The 20,760-nt window shown below is 50.1% G+C and overlaps 1 protein-coding gene across 1 annotated transcript; it reads right to left on the bottom strand.

Annotated features, from left to right (window-relative positions):
• Window positions 1-7,149: 7,149 nt before the first annotated feature.
• Window positions 7,150-13,321, bottom strand: GNPDA1 (glucosamine-6-phosphate deaminase 1). The gene is made up of 7 exons (XM_004586504.4): window positions 13,262-13,321; window positions 12,344-12,473; window positions 11,545-11,646; window positions 10,015-10,197; window positions 8,886-9,070; window positions 7,973-8,147; window positions 7,150-7,280 (listed from the first exon to the last, which is right to left on the bottom strand). The coding sequence occupies exons 2-7, from the start codon at window positions 12,465-12,467 to the stop codon at window positions 7,180-7,182; spliced, it is 870 nt and encodes a 289-aa protein (XP_004586561.1). The 5' UTR covers window positions 12,468-12,473; window positions 13,262-13,321; the 3' UTR covers window positions 7,150-7,179.
• Between the last annotated feature and the right edge of the window lie 7,439 nt (window positions 13,322-20,760).

Raw genomic sequence — 20,760 nt, 5'->3', positions numbered from 1 at the left:
CCCATATTGGCAGCAGGAACTCTAGGACTTGGGCCATCCTCTCATGGTTTTCCCAGGCCATTAACAGGGATTTGCATCAGAAGTGGAGCAGCCTGCATATGAACCGGTGCCAGTGTGGGATGTGTTCCTCACAGGCTTCGCCTCCACCTGCTGTGCCACAGTGCTGGCCCAGGGTGGGTTTTGGCAGTTGTAGCTGCTTAAGTACTGTGGTTCCTGAGCTAGTTGACCTCTGCTTGAGATCATTTTAACTTTTTGCACATTATGTTAATAATGTTGTAGAAGTAACAGAAAAGCTTTTTTTCTCTCCCCATTTAAGATTTTAAACCAATGCACAGGTGTTTAGTCCGAAAGATTTGTTTGTTTACATGAATGTTTCTTCTTTAGGTACAGAATCTTCATCTCAATTTTAGCAAAGACTATAGGACTTACAAAGTTTTGTTTTTGAGATATAACTTAAGAGCTAATTTTAAGATGTTATTGGGATCTGTAGCTTCCTGAATGCCCTGGGAAACAGGTTGGTTTGTATAAGTCAGCTTTGTCAAGAAACTACATGATAGTGCCCAGAACGGTGACCCAGTGACTAAATCCTCACCTTGAACCAGTCGGGATCCTATTTGAGCACCAGTTTATGTCCCAGCTGTTCCACTTCCCATCGAACACCCTACTTGTGGCCTGGGAAGGCAGTAGAGGACGGCCCAAAGCCATGGGACCCTGTACCACATGGAAGACCCAGAAGGAACTACTTTCTTCTGGATTTGGATCAGCTCAGCTCTGGCTGTTGTAGCCACTTCGGGAGTGAACCAGCAGATAGATGGAAGATTTTTCTCTCTGTATGTCCTTTCTGGAAATATACCTTTCCAAGAAAAAGAAACAATTTTTTTTTTTAAAGTACATGATAGAAAACTTTTATACCTGACTTAATTGCAGGTTAAAAATGAGCTGAGATTGGCCACATATTGACATAAACCTTATGTATGTCTTTTGATTTTTATGCAGGCTTGAGTCTAGAGCTGATAAATAAAAATAAGATACCAAATGGCTTATTTTAAAGAGTCAATTTACAGGCCATAGTGTAATAGTTTAAGCTCCAACATGTGGTGCTGGCATCCTATATGGATACCAGGCTCGCCGCTGTGGGCATTTGGAGAGAGAGCCAGTTGATGGAAGTTCTCTCTGTCTCTCCTCTCTGTAAACCTGCCTTTCAAATAAATAAATAAACAAACTTGTCAATTTAGGGTCAGGTACTTGGCAGCATACACATTGAGACATCCACATCCATATTGAAGTCCTCTCAATTTCCCATCCCCACTTCTGCTGATGCACACCCTGGGAGGCAGCAGACAGTGGCTCAAGTTCTTGGGTCTCTTGTCATCTATTTAGGAGACCCAAGTTAGAATTGCAAGCTCCTGGCTTTGGCCTGGCCCGCCTGCAGCTGCCTGTAATATTTGGGGAGTGAATCAGCAGATGACATCTCTCTTCTACCCCCTCTTTCCTCTCCCCACCTTTTAAATAAGTATGTGTTTTTAAAAAATGTCAGAACCGGCTAGCATTGTGGTGCCATGGATTAAGCCTCCACTTGCAATGCTGCCATCTCAGAGTGCTGGTTTGAATCCTGGCTGCTCTTCCTCTGATCCTGGGGAGGCAACAGAGAATGGCCCAACTGCTTGGTCCCCTGCCACCCATGTGGGTGACCTAGATGGAGTTCCAAGCTCTTGGATTTGGTCTGACCCAGACCCTGCTGTTGCAAGCATTTAGGTTTCTGTTTTTTCTCTCTGTAGCTCTACCTTTCAAATAAGTAAATCTCAAAAGTCAAAGCAGAGGAATTGTGACTTTAAGTCTGGGATTGAATTGGTCAGTTGAGAAGCATTTTTTTAAAGAAACATTTGACTTTAAACTAATTCTCAATTTACAGAAAAACTGCAAATGTAGTAGAGAGCAAAATTCCCTCTTTTTGAGTCAGTGTGGTATATTTATCGCATTGAAGAGCTGACATTGGCACATTGTTACTAACCAGTCTTTTTTCCAGACTTAGTTTTTTTCTCTAATATATATATTTTTAAATGTATTTCATTAATAAATAGGGACATAGTCTCCCACCTGCTCATTCCCTCCCTAGATGCCTCCACTGAGGCTGGAGTAGTTCAGTCTGGGTCTCTTGTGGGCAGCAGGAACTGGAGTATTTGAGAATTCCACCATGCACTGTACTGCTACCTGCAGGGCGTGCAATAGCCAGGAGCTAAAGTAGAGGCACAGGAGTTGCAAGCGATCCCACTAGACATCTTAACGGCTGCCCTCAACTCTGCCTCCTTAATGTCCTTTTACTGTTCTGGGATCCCAGGTGGTTACCTTCAGTCACCCTGTCTGCATGCACTGCTTGGCTATCACAGTGTCCCATCCATTTTTACTAGGATCACAGGGGCAGCCATTATATATGTTGGTGTACCTGATGACATTGTGTTGTAGCTGAGGCCTTTTTGTAGCTTTTTATCAGTTCTTTCACAGGGTACTCCTCTGGCTCTTGACTTGGTCTTTTTCTTGTTCAGCATCATGAAGAGTATTGTTCAGCTCTGGATACCTGGGTCAGACTCCTCAGTGCAGCAACTGGAGCCCTGAGCCCTGCGCCAGGCAGCCCGGGGAGGGAAAGGCAGATGGGTGACAGGCTCAAAAGCCACAGAAAGTTAATTTTTAAAGTAGTGTTTATTTTCATCTACTTGAAAGGCAAATCTTTCTACTGGCTCGCCCCCTAAGTGCCCCCTAAATGCTGGCACACCCTGTTGAGTCAAGGGTGTGCCAGACCAAAGCCAGGAGCCTGGAACCACAGCCAGCTCTCCCGTGTGGGCTGCCAGTGAGCTTCATCTGCTGCATTCTGGGATTAATTTGCAGGAAGCTGGGTCAGAACCAGCACTGATACAGGATGCAGGCCTCCTAAGCAGCAACTTGCCACAATGTCTCAGGTCACTTTTTAGTATTGGAGTATTCTAGCTTATATTAGAAAACCGTTAATATCCTTAGAATTAATTTTTCCAACAGGATTAATGAATTAGATAAGATAATCAAGAAGGTATTCCTATGGCTGGGTGCTTTGAAAGAGAAATAATTTGGAATTTTGATTTCCCAGCATTACCGGCAGGTGGCAGCAGTTCCACGTTCTAGAACTTGAGACAGGCATTACAGTTTGGTACTGTTATCAGAAGCAGATTTAATTTCTGGGACTTGAGTTTTCCTCTCTGTTTTACTGTGGTCTGTCTTATACATTGATAGAAGAGCACCTAGTAATACCATCCTAACAGGGCCGCAGTGTTGCCGATAACTTTTAGGCCGTGTACAACTGTGTTTGAGCTGTGGTTGATGTCTAGTGCAACGGTGTCCTAGCTGAGTATCAGTCCTGGGAACAGCACTTGTCTCCAGCCACTTAATGGGATCTAGCAATTGTAACTCTAACTCCCTCCAATACTGGTAAGAATAGCTAGCATGCTCCCTGTGCTTGGACTTAATAAAAAGCCAGCAAGCTGACCAGGCTGAAGGTTTGTGGTCAAGAAGCTGGCCAAGGGAGCTTGGAAGGTGTTCTCAGTAAACGCTTGGGTAATTGTCAGCTTTCAGCACCCATAGCATAGATTGCATCCTTCGCATGGCCTGCCAGTTGACTGCTTCAGGGACTCCCACAGAGAAGCTTTGGAGAGGATTGCTTTGTTTTATTTAAAATAATAAATGGAAAGGCAGACTTACAAACAGAAGGAAGGAGAGAGATCAAGATCTTTCCTCTGCTGGTTTACTCCCAAATGGCTGCAATGGCTAGAGCTGATCCAATTTAAAGCTAGACACTAGGAGCTTCTTCCAGGATTCCTATGTAGAACCAGGGTGTCAGGGACTTGAGCCTCCCTTTGCTGCTTTCCTAGGCCATAAGCAGGGAACTGGATGGGAAGTGGAGCATTCAGGACATGAACTGGCACCTAAATGGGGTCCTGGCACTTGCAAAGGGAGGATCAGCCAGTTGAGCCATCATTCCCGGCCCAGATTGTGTGCTTTGAAAACTTGAATTCTGACACTGGCGCCACTAAGCCCAAAGTCGAGCAGTTACTTTTCCTTGCCTGAATTTTCTCTTTTTACTTCATTATAAAAGGAAGCAAACCTGAAAGAAGAAAGCAGCTGAAGGGATGTGGGTTTCTTGAAGGGTAGGTGCCCTGGAGAGAAGCCCTAGGTGGGAGGAGAGGAGGGCAGTGTTGGATTTTACAGTGGAAAGACTGTTAAGAAAGCCCTTGAGCAAAGCCTTGGCTGCGTGGTGGGCACCTTGTGGACATGTTGCAGGGGAAGGATTCCAGGCAGACAGCCAGCCAGGGCAGAGGCCCATGGGATGGAGCAGCTCCAGGAACAATGGGACAGCCAGTAAGGGCTATAGCAGCTGGGTGGGAAGAGACAGGCTGCCAGTGGGAGTGTGGTGGTCCACCTGGACCCTGCGTGCATTGGCATTGTGCCATGGAGCCAGTGTATATTGCCTAGAGAATATGAAGTAGGTGGGACTCCCTCAAGGCTTGTGTTACTACATTGTTTGACTCTCCATTCTCACATAATTCAGTGTCCTGCCACAGAATGGCACACAGGAACTGTACTTGTGCTTCATCAGTCTCTTATCAAAGAAGGGTTTCAATTCTCAAGAAAGAGGCATTGGATCTGCAAGTTTAGTGTCTTGGTGGCCCGCGGGCTGGTCCATGTCTGCATGGTGTCCCACCCGTTCTCCTCCTGTCTTAGTGCGCATGATCACTACTTTCAAGAGGAACCATCAGCTGGTGCTATCCAGCTTGCAAGGTCCTGTTTCAGGGGTGGGGAGAGCAGGGCTTTGCAGTGGGCCTTCATGGAGCTGACATCCAGTGGGAAGCAAGATGTATGCCACCCTGTGAGCGGCTGTGAGCCAGCAGTGGGGCAAGGCGGGAATCAAGGAGTGCTGCTTTGTACTGAAGGGGCAAGGAGGCCGGACCCACAGCACTGGAGCAGAGAGCTGGGGAAGGAAGAGGGTGGGCCAAACCCTCATCTGTTTGATAAACAGACATAATCCAAGGAAGGTGACAAACTCCAACTGTTTCTTAAAACTCCATGTATACTTCAGTTATTCCTTTTCCACTTTTGAATATTGGATCCATTGCTCCACAGACCCAGCTCATCCCAATTAGCTGTATTTCATATTTTCCTTTTTGATTAAAGTAGTACAACCTGGCAAGTAGGAATCCCATCCTGGCTGCCTTGCGCTGGCAACACTGCCTCTGATGTTCCTTAAAGCACCTTTATTTTCTGACAATGAGAGTCCAGGTCCACTGTGAGTGCCTCTCTCCGAGGAGCCTGAGCAGGGGCCCCTGTGGCCCAGGGGCTGGTCTTTGTACTAGCACTTGGTCAGCACAGCACTCATGGGAATTGCTGTGGGGCCACCCAGAACAGACCTGAGATCAGATCCCGTCAAGGTCCAAGGTCCCCACAGACATCTCTGTCATCACTGCATTTTGCAATTTTTTTTTTTTTTTTTACATTTTACTCTAATATGGGTCTTTTTTTTTTTTTCTCCGTAAATCTTTCTCCACTGGACAAACTGTTCTATCCACAAGGAGTTACCACTCAGTGAAAAGGAATAGTGTCATGCCACGTTAGATGGATGACCCCGAAAGACATTATCCTCCTTAGGAAGTTGACCTGGGAAGACCTGTCCCTTTGTGTAAGGGGAAATCTGTAGCCACCAAGTAGGGCCATGGCAGCCTGGCTGGGGAGTAGGCAACTTCTCAAAAGAAAGGGACCATGGTGAGGAACTGTGTGACTCCATTAACTAAGGCAAATCAACGGAGTTGTGTTTAACACAGGGGAACTTGATACACATAAATATTTCAGCAAAATTTGGAAATTAAACCGTTCTTCCAACTTGTAATAGTTGCATTAGTCTGGTCCTCAGGTACAGCGAGAACACGATTTATTGCCATCTATTTATCTCAAATCCTCTCCACAAGGCTGCTTCACTTTTCACCTTGACGAGTAAAGGCACCAGTAAATAGTTATTATGCTTGTGGCCTTCCCAGAAGGACCAAGTGTGACACTTTGCTCACAAGCAAGGTTCTGCAAACAGATGCCACCTTTTGAGCTCTGGGGCTTGAAATCCATACGATCCATTTATTTGAAAATACTGAATTTAATAGAAAATATCACAGTGTAAACAAGTCCATTGATCATGAGCTTAAAACAATAGCACAACCACATATAAGAAAGGGTAAAGACAAAACGCTAGTACCAAACAGCACTGGGAGGATGAGGCCTGAGCCGGGCCCTGAAAGTTCTCCCACAAAGACAGCAATAGCATGGCACATGCCCAGAACCAGGGGGCGGGAGGCAGCATCCACTCTGAGCCAGAGGCAGGCAGGACGCCATGGGCTCAGGGAGATGCCTGAAGGGACACACAGGTGCTGCTTCCTAAGGTTCTCAGAGCATCAGAATGCAGCACTCAAGAGCCGGGTACTACAAGCTAGGAAACAAATTCGGTGCTGCTCTTGGCAGTCAGTCACCTCAGGGGAGCACGGCACCAATGTATGGAGACTAAACTGCTCACAGCCCATCCCCCTGGCTCAGTGTGACGCTGTTCAGGCCATCTGCTGCAAGGCCCTACAAATTTGACGTGGTCTAGGCTCTGGCTTTGTCATCAAAAGCAACTGCCTCAGCCCCTCCTGTTCGAACCCTCCTCAGGAGTGTGGGCCCAGGTCTGGGAAGAGCCAGCTGTGAGAGCTGAAGGAAAGAAAACTTGGGAAAAGGCAGTTTTCTTTCCAGCACCCTGGTCTGATCAGAGCAACTCAACTCCAGATACTGCAAGAGCTGGCTCCTTAATCTAGGACAGTGGTTCTCAGATGAGGAGTGGACTTCAAAATGCCTGGGACTCCAAACAGAAAGCGCCTGGTGCCCCATGACACCCCCATCCTGCCTGTGGCAGACAATGATGGCTACACATTTTTCAGAGACTTCCGTTGCTGTTTAACTAACAGGTTGTTCTTCCTGTGGCTGAAGTCCACGGCCAGGTCCCTTGCTCTAGAGCCAAGACTGGAATACTTGCTCACTTTTCTGGAGTGGCATAACTGAATTAAAGAAAGACGATTCTGTTCTACAATTTTCTAAAAGACCTCTCCCTGCAGGTACGCCATTGCAGGTCCCCAGCACACACTAATCGCTGTACGGCTTCTTAGAAGACTGGCTCTTCTCGATTTCTTTCTCCTTGATGCTGTACAAGGGGTCCACCAACTTGTTATGAACAAGCATTAAACCTACAGAAAACAAAGAACAAAATGTGACTGCAGGTAGCATTCCATGATTACCAACACTGACCATCCAGGAACTTTCAAATCCTGTCCTGAAACCAACTCCTCCTCTGTGGTTCCCAAGCAGTAAACCTCTTGGGATCAGTACCTGAGTCCATGGAACTTATGCAAATTCAGTTACCACGGGAGCTGGCTACTTTTCAACAAAGAACAGATTCCCGATTTACCTGCTCAGTAAATTGCTTTTAACGTGTATTTGCTTAAAGTATTGTGGCTTAAGTGCTGAGGTTCCCACCAGCCACATAGGAGACCCATATGCAAATTCCTGGCTCTGGACTTCTGCCAGGCCCAGCCCTGGCTGCTGCAAGCCTTTGGATGTGAAGGCAACAGAGATTCTTATGGCAACCAGCTGGGGTCCCTGCCCGGAAAGGAAGGCCTGGGTGAGGCCTGCAGGATTGCCACCTGGTCCTTGCTACCATTCTGCGTTTTCCTTCCTCCTCCTCAGAGCTGACACATCTCCATCAATGGGCCCTGGCATCATGGATGGCAGAGACGTAACTGCAGACTTGTGAAAGACCGGGGTCCAGTTTTTATTCAGGTCACGGTTGTCAGACTGACCCATTAGGAATGGCCACAGGATGCAAGGCAGTGCCGTTCTGAGCACAGTCTCTGTGCACCCAGCCCCTCCCTGCCCTCACCTTTGAAGTACTTGACAGTCTTCACTTTCAGCTCCAAGGTGGCATCCTCATCACACACAAACACGGTGCGTGGGTGCTGCTGGAAGGCAGACACGGTCCACATGTGGTTCACACCCTCCTCGATGGCCTTGTACAGCGCGAAGGCCTTGTGCGCGCCCGTGATGAGGATCATCACCTGGGGGGCAGAGAACACTCCTGTGATGCAGAAACCCAGCCAACTGCATGCCAGGATGGCCATCCTCTCACCCCGCCAGTGACTGCCAGCGTCCGTGAGATGAGGGGACTGCCTGTTTAATTATTTGAAAGAAAGAGGAACAGAGAGCTCTTCCAGTCACTAATCCACTTTCCAAATGACCACAGTAGACACAGCCAAGCCAGCCAGAAGCCAAGAGCCAGGAATTCCATCCAGGTCTCTAGTGCAGATGCAGGGACACAAGCACTTGAGCCTTCATCTGCCGCCTCTCACAAAACAGGTTAGCAGGAGCTAGATCAGAAACTTTAAGTATGATGTCTTCATTTTTAGTAAGAATGTTCTCAGAAGGTGTGTTATGCTGCAGTTAGGCTACTGCTTGGAACACCTGCATGCCACAGTGCAGAGCTCAGGTTTGAGTCCCAGCTCCCTCGTCATTCCAGCTGCCTATTAACGCATACTCTGGGAGGCAGCACGAGCTAGCTCAAGTGTTTGGTCCTGCTTACCCATGTGGGAGATCTGAAGTGAGTTCTTGGCCTGCCTCAGCCCTGGCTGTTATGGGCATATGGGAAGTGAACCAGCAGATGGGAGTTTTTTCTTTCTCTGCATTTTAAGTAAGTAACAAGATTGGTTTTAAAAATAGTATATTCAAGTGGTACCTGGAGTTAAAATGAACAGAGGCCCTGCCCCTGCTGAAGGCTGGCAGCACCCCTGTACTCTTACCTCTCTGGCATCCATGACGGTGCCCACGCCCACCGTCAGGGCCATGGTGGGCACCTTGGTCAGATCTCCATCGAAGAACCTGGCATTGGCCAGGATGGTGTCCATGGCTAGTGTCTTCACGCGGGTCCTGGACACGAGACTAGAGCCTGGCTCATTGAAGGCGATGTGTCCATCGGGGCCGATGCCTGCATGGGGACAGACCTATGAGTGCCAGGGACTCCAGAAAGCAAGAACAGAAAGTCTCTCCCAAGTTGAGTCTGAAAAAACAATCTCCGAGGCTGGTGTGTGTCCTCATGTCTCCCCGGCAGGGACACCATGAGTGTGTGATCTGTCCCTTTCTTTGCCATCCCTGTGAGGCACAGACAGACACTGCTGACTTGCCATCACCCTCAAAAGGCTAAGTAAGGAGCATTCAGATGACTTCCACTGCCCACACCACCAGAAACTCTTCTCTGTCCCCTGCATGTTACTATTGGTGGCACCTCTAGGCAGATTTACAACAAATAAAACATGCACATGATTAGGAAAAGGGCTGTAAGATTTATAAAATCTAAGAATAAAAAAGTCCCTGCCCTCTTACCCTGGCTTTAAGGTACTGAAGAGCTAAGCTTCTAGCAGTGTTGGCCACCCCAAGGAGACACCGCCATGGGTGACTGCAGCAGTGGCAAAGGAAGGCCACAGAAAAAGCAGCCAGAGCAGAGGCAAGAGCTCCAGTGACAGAGGGAGACAGCCGAGGTGCTGCTGCTTGCTGGAGGACCTTTACTCAGTCACAAAATTCTCGGGTTCAGCCAGCCATTGATAGGCAGGGGCTGTGGGGAACCTTCTGGAACTACATGTGTCCATGATTTCAAACATTAAGATCCATAAAACCCAAAGACTGGAGAGTAAACCAGACCTCAATGTATAGATGAGGCATGAAAGTGCAGAAAGATGGCGAGTCCCCCAAACCATACAGTTCTTGGGCAGCAGGGACAGGGAGGACACCTGGGGCCCCCAATTCATTGTGCCTCCACAAGGTGACAAAGGATGCCACTGTCACTGGTACAGACAACAGGCTAGGTATGTCCTCCTCCCTGTGCATACTCAGCCCTCTGGGGCCCTGGCATGTGCTGTCGCATGTCACACTCACCTCCAACAAAGAGCTCGATCCCACCCGCGGCCTTGATCTTTTCTTCAAAGGCATCACACTCGGCCTGCAGGTCAGCAGCATTCCCATCCAGAATGTGGGTGTTCTCAGGGTGAATGTCAATGTGCTTGAAGAAGTTATTCCACATGAAGGAGTGATAACTCTCTGGGTGGTCGCGAGGCAGGGCTGTGGAGCCAAGGGATGCTCAGCCACACCAAGCTGAGCCTCAGCCCACCCCCAGGAAGGATGCTGGACACCCCCACACCCACCACCAGAGCTGTACACACCCCCTGGGGCTGCCCATTGGGGAGCCCTTGTCCCCTCCTCCATACCCTAACACTCAGGATGAGCTGATGACTGCAAGGGTCCAACCCCCCAATACCCTCTGGGACCACAGAGCTGTACACCAGGCAGTCCCCTCACTTGGATCTCCATCTTCCTAGGTAATGACTACAGCCTGGGGGCTGGCGACATTTTGGGCATCTGAATAGGACTGGGCCCATCTGGGAAAGGAAACAAGCACAGCCCGCACCCTGTGCCTCCCACCCCCAAGCTATATTTTGCTCAGCCTGAATGCCAAGTGGTTGGAAAGAATTATCTCAGTGCTTTCCAAAATGGGTTTGTTTTTCAGCCAGGAAGAAAAATCATGTTTAAAGTAAATGAGAGCCTGGGTATGTGTAGGAAACCCAGATGAGAGTTCCATGCCTGGCTTTTGCCTGGCCCAGCCCTGGTTGTTGTGGACATTTGGGAAGTGTACCAGAAACAAAGATTTCTCTTTGTCAATTTGCCTTTCAAATCAATTTTTAAAAAGACTTTTAAAAAAAGGTATTCTAAAGTAAACTATCAGGTGGATGAACTCTGAGGACAAAATGCCAGCCACAAAAAGTCCTTGTTGATCCCACTTAGATGGGCAACTCAGTGCAAAATCACCAAGGCAGATAAGGAAGCAGTGGGTTCCAGTGACCAGACGACAGATGTCAGCAGGTTTGGCACAGTCCCCGTGTGCCAGGAGGGGAGGGGCATAGAGTTAGCTGCACAGCAGTGTGAGTGCTCAACAGCACACAAGTGCTTCCAGGAGCAAACTCCATGCAACTTGTTTATCACCACATTTTTTTAAAGAAAAGAATGCTTAAAGTGAAGCCAAGTCCAAATGCCTAGGGGGTGGCATGGTAACAGTAAGACCAAGGTATGGTTTCCCAGAAGCCCTCATGGCAAGACAGGGAGCTGGCAGTGCATGCTGGCAACAGGGACCAGACAGGCCCTGGTGAACACACCCCTACCAGGATGACACCTGCAATCATTAATTCCAGAGCTGGGGAGCAGGCAAGTGAGAAGGCTCTGTTGCTGGAGGTGGACGATACTTTCCCACATCTGTGACACCAGTTCTTGCGACAAAGTTAGTCCTGAGAAAGAGTAAACCCAGGCCTGACAAAGACTGGAAGTGATGCCTGAGCCAATCACCAACGACACTGGCTTCCCAGAGCTGCACAGTGCAGGAAGTCACCTGAGAGCCTCAAGAGGGGGCAGACTCACCGACGTACTCATCCATGTTGAAGGTCTTCACGAACTTAAAGGACAGGTCACCATTCTTGTAGTATTCAATCAGTTTCTTATAGCATCCGAGTGGAGTGCTCCCTGCAAGACAGACCACATCCATGAATGCCTGTGCAGCCCCCAGTGCTGCAAGCCAGGAAGATTGCCTGTAAGGAGAACCTGGTCAGAAGCAAAGTCCTACCCCATGCTCCAGACCGAGCTGTGCTGGATGGTTATGACCCCGCTCAGTGGTCAGATCCAGGAGGATGTGGCTATAACGGGTGTTGCTGGCAGCTGACTCCCTGGCAGTGGCCACCCTGCTGATGACCGAAATCCCCCTGCCTGGTCACTAAGTTAACATCAGAGTTCATTACCAATGTGCTATTCTCTAATGTGAGAGAGAGACAGAGAGTTCTTCCATCTGCTGTTCACTCCCCCAAAAGGCCACAACAGCCAGGGATGGGCCAATTCTAGCTCCCTGCTCATGAGCACCCTGAGAAGCTGAGTCTCTACCACACAGACAGGAGACTGAGTTCCAGGCACCTGCCTTCCACCTGGCCCAGCCCAGGCTTTCACAGGGTTTTCAGGAAGTGAAACAGCAAACCAAAATATTCTGTTTGTGTGTGTATCTGTCTCTTCTGTCTTCCTGTCTTTCAAATAAAAGTAAATAAATGTGTTTTTAAAAAGGAGGAACTTGAGCTCACTGAGTGAGCCCCCATACCAGGCTCCTCAGAAAGCCCCTGATACCTGCTCTCTCCACCCACCCTACTTACAGCACCCACTCCATCCCCTGACGCACCGGTGGGCAGCCCCAGCGTGAAGTACTTGTCTGGCCCCGGGTTAAACTGGATGATGCGGTTCCTGATGTACTTGGCCGCCCACTCGCTGGCCTGGGAATAGTTGTCCAGGATGATAAGCTTCATCTTGTCCTGTGTGGGAGAGGGGATGCCCAAGGCAATAGATGGTGAGGGCAGCGGGCACAGGATGCGGAGCGGTGATAGACCCCTCTCACCCAGAAAGACTGGGTTCACAGAGGAACTAATAGGCAGGTGGGCGTCTACCAGTCACCACCCGCCAGGAGGCGCTCCTGCGGGAGAGACCCGGGGTCCAATCCCAGCTCCACTGACAACTGCAGGGCCTCCTTCAAGGACCAAAGTTCCCAAACCTTTTTCTGCTGTGTAAAAATGAGGGCAGCAGTTCCTAGTTCAGCGATTTCACCAGGGGCTCAAGGAGGGAACCGTGTCAGACATTCGGTTGGAATGCACCATGTTGGCTTTGCCTAGTATCTGGGAGCCCGGCTCAACACCTCCCTTGCCACTCCCAGTTGGGACCCCCACCCTGCAGCCTTGCTCAGAAAAGCAGAGTGGTCACCGGGACCTCCCAGGCCACCAGAGCAGGCGGGGTGTGGGCCCTGTCTGGGAGGTGTGTCCTCCCCAGTCTGCACTGGGAGGAGAGGTGCTCCTGTGTGCCCACCAGGCTCTGCCAATCCTTCGGAGTCCTCAGTTTCCTCAAAGAAATTGGCCCTGATCATTGTCAGGCCTCCTCTCCTCGGCGTGGCCAGAAGCGGGGAGTGGTCCGCGCGTTTCTCCCTCTCCTTGAACGGCCCCGTCCGGGGCTGGGGGTGAGAGCGGCGGCTCCCCGACCCTGACCCTGCTGCTGCAACACGGGGGGCAGCGGCCTGGTCCCGCGGCCGCCCTACGCCCCACTCCCCACTTACGCGGTCGCCTCCCGCGGCGGCTGCAGGGACTGCGCTCCGCTCTGCAGGTCAGGCGCCGCCCAGCGCGCGTCACGTGGCGCCGAGTCACGCGGCTGAGCGAGCCAGCCGGCCGGCTGACTCAGCGGAGCCCGGCAGGAGTGGCCTGTGCGCCCGGCCTCGGGCCTGAGGGCCTCCGCCTTCACCTCAGCGGCAGAGCGGCGGGTGAGGAGGAACACTGGCCGGCGGGACCCCCGCGCCAGTTGGCCCCCCGGGGCTGCCGTCTCCAGGCCGGAGGAGGGTCTCCAGCCGGATTTGCGGCTGCTCTGCTCTCCAGGGTTGGGCCTGGCTTTGCCGCCAGTTCCTGTGTGGATGCTGCTTGTTTACCTAGGTATTACAAGTTAAAAAAAAAGAAAACCTTATTTATTTGACAGGCAGAGAAAGAAGGAAAGACAGAGAGGTTGCCCATTTGTTGGTTTGCTCCCCAAATGGCCACAATAGCCAGGGCGAGGCCAGCCAGAAGCGTCTTCTGGATCTTTCACGTGGCATAGGGGTTCAAGTACTTGGGCCGTTGTCTGCTGCTTTCCAGGGCTATTGGCAGGGAGCTGGAAGGGAGGTAGAGCAGCCGGGACTCCAACCTCTCGGTGCCCATATGGAATGCAGGCAGTGACTTAACATGGTTCACCACAGCACAGGCCCCTAAATATGACAACTTCTGTGTTTTAAATATAAGCGGGCTTTTGTGCGTTTTTTTTTTTTTTTTTTTAAGATTTATTTATTTTACTACAAAGTCAGATATACAGAGAAGAGGAGAGACAGAGAGGAAGATCTACCGTCCGATGATTCACTCCCCAAGTGAGCTGCAACGGCCGGTGCGCGCCGACCCGAAACCGGGAACCAGGAACTTCTTCGGGGTCTCCCACGCGGGTGCAGGGTCCCAATGCATTGGGCCACCCTCCACTGCTTTCCCAGGCCACAAGCAGGGAGCTGGATGGGAAGTGGAGCTGCCGGGATTAGAACCGGCGCCCATATGGGATCCTGGGGCGTTCAAGGCGAGGACTTTAGCCTCTAGGCCACGCCGCCGGGCCCATTTTGTGCGTTTTCAAGATCAAGCTTTGCTGCACTAAGTAGATGCTAGAGGAAAAGGCTGATTTAGCCCACTGCCCACACTTGCTAAGAGCTGACACATTATAGATTGTTTTCCCGTGAGAATACAACACTGTTGTTTAACAGAAATGGGAATACAGTGTGTGTATACACACACACACACACACACACACATCTCCCTGTCTCCAGGGCATAGCTGTCCTGTCCTGCTGGCCTGAAACGTTTCCCTTGGTGCCTGGTGGTCCTGGATTGCTGACTCAGAGCTCCAAGATGTGAGGCAGCCCCCAGTGCCTGTTTGGCCCAGCACCTCCTGGAGCCAAGGAATGAGCCCTCTGGGATTAGTGCTCTCTTGAGCCATGTAGCAGTTACCAGAAGCACAAGCCTGGTGGCCCTCAGGAGAGGACCAGGACTGGAAATACACAGGTGGCCCGGATGCTGCTGTGGAGCATAAGAGATCAGACTTCAGAGTTCACAAAGGGCAGAGCAAGAAATCTTTAGGCCTGGCTTTCGCCACGGGTGATGGGTCCTTATTAGGAAGACTAAGTGGGGGAGAAGAGTTGTTGGGAAAAAGACAATGACTGCCACCAAGAGCTTCTGGGGGTTGGAGGTGGGCACTGCTCAAGCCAGTGCTTCCCTGCTCAAGCCAGGTGGGAGGGAAGCCACTTGCCCCAGAGGAGAGGCTGTCTTCAGGCTGTACAAACAGAGGGAAATAGAGCAGGACACCTGCAGCAGCTACTGGATACTCCTCAGCTGATGAGACTCCCAACTAATCCCTCCCATCCCCCAACTGGATGGCTAACCCGCCATCTACACAGGAAGCAGCTTGGTCAGTGCCACATCCGCTCCTCTGAGAGCACACCCAGTGCCAGCCAGCGTGGGGAGGGGGGTGGTCACCAACTCCTCCCCTCCTCCATCAGGTTCAGCTCAGAGGCCTGACCGCTTCTGAGTCGTGTGAGTGGCACCAACCCTGAGGGATTCCTGGAAGTATGTTTCCCATTTAAAGCCCACCTGGGCAGGTAGTCATGTCCTAAAGATCACCCTTGTTATGGTGGTGCTAGCGGGGGGTGGGGGGCAAATGGAAGGAGGCACATCAGCAGCATGATGTTTCTGATGATACTCTAAGCCTAGGCCCCCGTGTGCCATGGAGCCACAGAAGGCAGACTTTGATAGCAGTACGTTGCTGAGAGGATGCAAGAAGTTGAGATACAGGGGGACTCACTAGAAAGGTTGGAAAGGTCTCTGTGCAGTTCTTAGGATGGAATTCTGGCAATCAGATAGTTCTAAACACCTGCTTCATGTCTTAGGCTGCCCTGAACTTCCAGAGAAGACAGCAGACACTGGTTTTTGGGGCCGAAAGTACTCCGTATGAAGACAGCTGGCTCATTGGCCCCATCTCCAGTCTGGGCCACCCAACCCAGGAGGCCAGGGGAAGCTGGCAGGGGTGAGTCACTGCAGCCCCAGTATGGCACCAGCTCGGTTAAGGCCTAGCCAGTGAGGCTGCTGCAGGAGCAGGGTGAAGGAGAGAGTGTTTGAAGGAGGGCGGGCTCAGCACAAATCTCAGTCCCTTGGCGGAAGAAAATTGGCAGGGTCGGGTGGCCCTACAATTGGCTCCTCATTGTGAAATCCATATCTCCCCCAATCAGAGTGAGGTTACCCCTGAGTTACAAGGGAAGAAATTTGAGTTCTTGCCGGACAAGGACAAGAGATCCATATACCCCCTCCATTACTAATAAAGGTTCTCTCTGAGGGGCAGTGTCATGGTAGGGAGATGCAGGGAGGTTCCTGAAGCCCATGACCTGTGGGTGGGTCCTAACACCCTGCCTCACTCTCTCTCTCATGTTCCTGAATGCTCCAGCCCACTTTGGGGAAGGTACCTGCAGCTAAGCTAGGCAATCCTATGCATTTAAGTCAGGACCAGGTAGAACAAAAAATACCAAAGGGCCGTTGGGGGGCAGGGGGAGGTGGGCAGTTAGGATTCTTGACTCTCCTCCTTGAGGAGGAACACCTTGTAGAATAGGCAGAACTAGAGCCCTGAGAGGGCACTGGGGCTGGGGATGGGTGAGACTTTAGGCATCTCTGCTGAGTCCAGACATGCCTTGCCAGTGCTCTGTGCTCACAGGAGGGCCATCTGGAAAGGACCAGGGTTCAGTAGCACTCCCAAGGAGGTTACAGAGGTGTGGAATTCTCAGGCTGTTATGCACTACAGAGCACACCAGCCACCAGGGGGGATGCTGAGGTCGCAAAAGGGGACTCAGCCAATGCTGCTACCCAGTGGGCAGCCCTGACAGGGAGATCCCTCCCCTACCCCCAGTGCTCTCTGATGCCTTCCCAGCTCTTTATCAGTTTGAGTCTAAGCACTCTCAGATAGACTCTAGGAAGCCCAATGAGAAAGTTTTCTAAGGATCCCTGTTTTGGGGAGAGGATGGTAGGCCAAAAAACAATATGTGGGGACACTGAATCCTACACTGGGCTTTGTGAGGTTTCTGTCTGTGTCCCTGTTCCTGTCTAGTATGGTCAAGTTTGTCTATTGAGATAATCAATGCACCAGAGATGAGGAAATGTATAGTTCAAATAGCAAATCAAATGCACCTGTTACCTCCTGCCTCTATTACCTCCTACCTCTGTTCGCCTACCCAGGGGAGACTGGCAGGTCAGTTTCAGTTACACTTAAAGGATTCAACAAGTCATTAACAGCCTACCAAGAGAAATCACCCCGTAACTTGAACTGACAGGAGTGGTACAAAGTGGGAATTGGTTGCTTTTGTTTGTAAGGCTTTGGAGATAAGTTGGAGATTCCATGCTGCCTAGAGACCCCAGTTAGTCTGGAAAGATTGAGAGAGAAAACAAACCTTAAATGTAAACTTAGCTAGACATTGCCAGGAAACTCAGGAAAGTTGGTTTAAGCTCTTACTCAGCAATGTTAGAGCAGTTGCCAAAGGAATCGTGGTCTTGGCCCCCTTGAGTTGTGTGTGAGACCTTTTCCCAGCATTCACCAATCCAAGGTTCTCTGACCTGCCTGAAATAGAAATGGGAAAGAAGTCAGGCTTTAACCCAGACAGGGTTTGTTTGGGTGCTTATGTGGAAGCACAGGGGAGCCAGCATGGTCGGAAGAGTTCCATTGACTTGCTCCTTCAAGGGAGCCGGACAGGAGATCTCTTTAGAAGGGAAGGCTTGGTGGTGTTCATCTTGGTCTCTGGCTCGTGCTGCTGTGCATATGACTATCTGGTTTGTATGCAGCTTCAACAGTTTCACAGGAGCCCTCTCCAGACACAACTGTGAGCTGTGCCATTGTGTAGTTGAGGGAATATGATGATTTGGAGAGCATAGTGTCAGAGCCTGGGCCATTCTGTCTGTTGTTGGCTCTCAGGAGGATGGAGATGCCTCTTAATAAGCTGGCATCTCTTCCGGCAGCCAGAGGTTAAAGGCACCCCGACTGGATGCCCCCGTGGCAGAGCCTCCATCCAGCAGTGATTTGTTGTGGGCCTGGCCACAGCTCCACATAGACCTGGCACGGGTTGCCTTCATTTGTGGGGATACTCCCTAGGAGGCTGGATGGTGGAGCAGATCCTTCCACACTTGGATCCACTGAGGAACTTGTCCTTCAGCCTTATGTTGCTGTCATCTTGGTTTACTTGCTTTCAAATTCAGTCAGATGTGTCTCAAAATGAGGATCACCCATGTGTCACAGTGAAGGCCCTGCCTCCAAACACGCCAGCTAGGCAGGCCTGCTGTGCTGGGTTTGCACCAGCAGGGGAGGGATGGCAGGTGACTTTCACTGGGCCTGCTCCTGGTGAGGTCCCATGTGCTGGGAGGGAGCAGTGCCTTTGTGTAGCCTCAGGGCCTGCCGACAGCCTGGACACTGAGCAGATATTCCTGGGGTCACACTGAGAGCTGGCCAAGCTCTGGAATTTAAGTAGTTTGGGAAAATGACTCACCTTTTCAGGTCTGATTTCTTACCTGGAATAGGGGAATTGAACAGAAAGTAAGTAGTAATACTGACCTCATGTGGCTGCTGTGTTAAATAGTAGCACACTGTGGCATCCATGGCCAGACCCCCAACAGCCCTTGTTTCCTTTTCCCCTCCCCACAACACACACCCTGATCTTGCTGAGTGCCCTCTAACCTTCCCTTCCTGTCGCCAGTGCTCCCCACCCAACTGAGCCATACCTGTAACCCACACTGCCCTTCCATCCTGTTGACATGGAATTAAAGCTGGCAGTGAGTGGAACTGGGAGTTCATCCATGCAGTAGATCGCCCTGTAACTCCTGCACGGACTGATGTTTTGCATGCCTGAACAGTCCTGCTCAGCCCTGGGGCCTGGGTGAATGAATGAGTGGGTATGTCAAAAAATAGCCACTTTCCCCAGAAGTTATTAAAGGCAAATTCTAAAAGGATAGTTAATGAGTTAGCTGTTGCTGCATAACAGATTACCTCAGGCCCCAATGGCTGGGTACAGTCAGAATCACTGTTTCTTAAGGTTTCTGATGGCTAGAAATTCAGGTAGGGCTTGATGATGGTGATGTCTGGCCGTAAGATGAAAGCCCAGTCTGGAACCATGATCCAGTAAAAGCTTGCTGACTCACATGTCTGGTGCCTGATGCACACTGTGAGCTGCAGTGCCTGGGATCCGAGGACAGCACTGAGACAAAGGCGGGCTAGGGCTGGATCCTTTTCTGTGACTCAGTCCCACAAGTCCCAAAGCATAGCTTCTGCCCCACTTTATATTGATTAGGGAGATCGCAGCACCTGTTGCCATAATACTTTTAATATTTTTTTAAAAATATGTATTAAAAAAATATGTATTTATTTTAAAGTCAGAGTTAGAGGCAGAGACAGATATTTTCTTTTTAAAATTTTTTTAAAAGATGTATTTATTTATTTATTTTTCTTGAAAGGTAAATTTATAGAGAGGAAGAGAGACAAAGAGAGATATTCTGTCCACTGGTTCACTCCCGAAGTAGAGCTGAGCCAATTTAAAGCCAGGAGCCAGAAGCTTCTTCCATGTCTCCCATGTGGGTGCAGGATGCTAAGCCTCTGGGCCATCCTCTACTGATTTCCGATGCCACAATCAGGGAAATGGATGGGAAGTGGAGCAGCTGGGATATGAACCTGCATCCATATGGGATCCTGGTGCATGCAAGGTAAGGATTCGTTTGGTAGGCCATCAGACCAGACCAAGAGATTTTCCATCTGCTGTTCACTCCCCAGGTGACCTAGTGACCAGGGCTGGGCCAGGCTGAAGCTGGGAGCTTCTTCACGTCTCCCAAGTGGGTGATAGGGGCCTAAGCTCTTGGGCCACCTTCTGCTGGTTTTCCTAGGCCTTTATCAGGGGGCCCCCTTGTCCACTTACTCATGAAATTTCATGTAGTCCTTTCTCTACAAACAATTTATTTAGATTTCTCACTTGCCTCATTCTTCTCTGTCATCTCAGAAATACATGGAAATCACTCCAAATTGACTTCTTAGAAGGGAAAAGGGAGGAGAGAAACCAAGAAGACTAAAGGATTCCTTTTTTATTTTCTTTGCTTAATTTATTATTATAGCCATTTCTGAATCTAAAATTTTATGATGATGAGTACACTCACATTGTTGTAAGCCAGCCTCAAGAATTTCTTCATCTTGCACAACTCTGTACCTACAAGAAGATAACTGTGCACTGCTGCCTTCCCCCAGCCCTTGAGAACTACTGTTCTTTTTTTTTTTAAAGATTTATTTATTTTATTACAAAGTCAGATATACAGAGAAGAGGAGAGACAGAGAGGAAGATCTTCCATCCGATGATTCACTCCCCAAGTGAGCCGCAACAGCCGGTGCTGCGCCGATCTGAAGCCGGGAACCAGGAACCTCTTCCAGGTCTCCCACGCAGGTGCAGTGTCCCAGTGCTCTGGGCCGTCCTCGACTGCTTTCCCAGGCCACAAGCAGGGAGCTGGATGGGAAGTGGAGCTGCCAGGATTAGAACCGGCACCCACATGGGATCCTGGGACATCCAAGGCAAGGACTCCAGCCGCTAGGCCACACTGCCGGGCCCTTTTCTTTTTTTTTTAAGTTATATTTTGGGCCTGGTGCAATGGCTGAATGGCTAATCCTCACTTTACACACACCGGGATGCCATATGGGTGCAGTTCGTGTCTCAGCTGCTCTGCTTCCCATCCAGCTCCCTGCTTGTGGCCTGGGAAAGCAGTAAAGGATGGCCCAAAGCCTTGGGATTCTATACCTGCATGGGAGAGCTGGAGGAGGCTACTCGCCATTGTAGCCACTTGGAGAATGAACCAGTGAGCAGAACACCTTTCTCTCCTCTCTGTAAATAGTTCTGCCTTTCCAATAAAAAGAAATATATATTTTTTACACACACACACATACGAGAAAGAAGGAGGACCCACCCATCCACTAGTTACTCTCTCACTTACCTATAGCA

Source organism: Ochotona princeps, chromosome 19 (genome assembly GCF_030435755.1).
Source record: "Ochotona princeps isolate mOchPri1 chromosome 19, mOchPri1.hap1, whole genome shotgun sequence".
In the NCBI taxonomy this organism is placed as follows: Eukaryota; Metazoa; Chordata; class Mammalia; order Lagomorpha; family Ochotonidae; genus Ochotona; species Ochotona princeps.
The sequence above is the reverse complement of the archived record's forward strand: the minus strand, read 5'-3'. Positions and strand labels throughout refer to the sequence as shown.

Excerpts from the sequence above, each read along its gene's own strand:
- GNPDA1 (XM_004586504.4), bottom strand. The coding sequence starts at position 12,467 with ATGAAGCTTATCATCCTGGACAACTATTCCCAGGCCAGCGAGTGGGCG. Across the intron at positions 10,198-11,544 it reads CAACATGGATGAGTACGTCG|CCCTGCCTCGCGACCACCCA; the intron begins GTGAGTCTGCCC and ends TTGGCTCCACAG. Across the intron at positions 8,148-8,885 it reads CCGTCATGGATGCCAGAGAG|GTGATGATCCTCATCACGGG; the intron begins GTAAGAGTACAG and ends TCTGCCCCCCAG.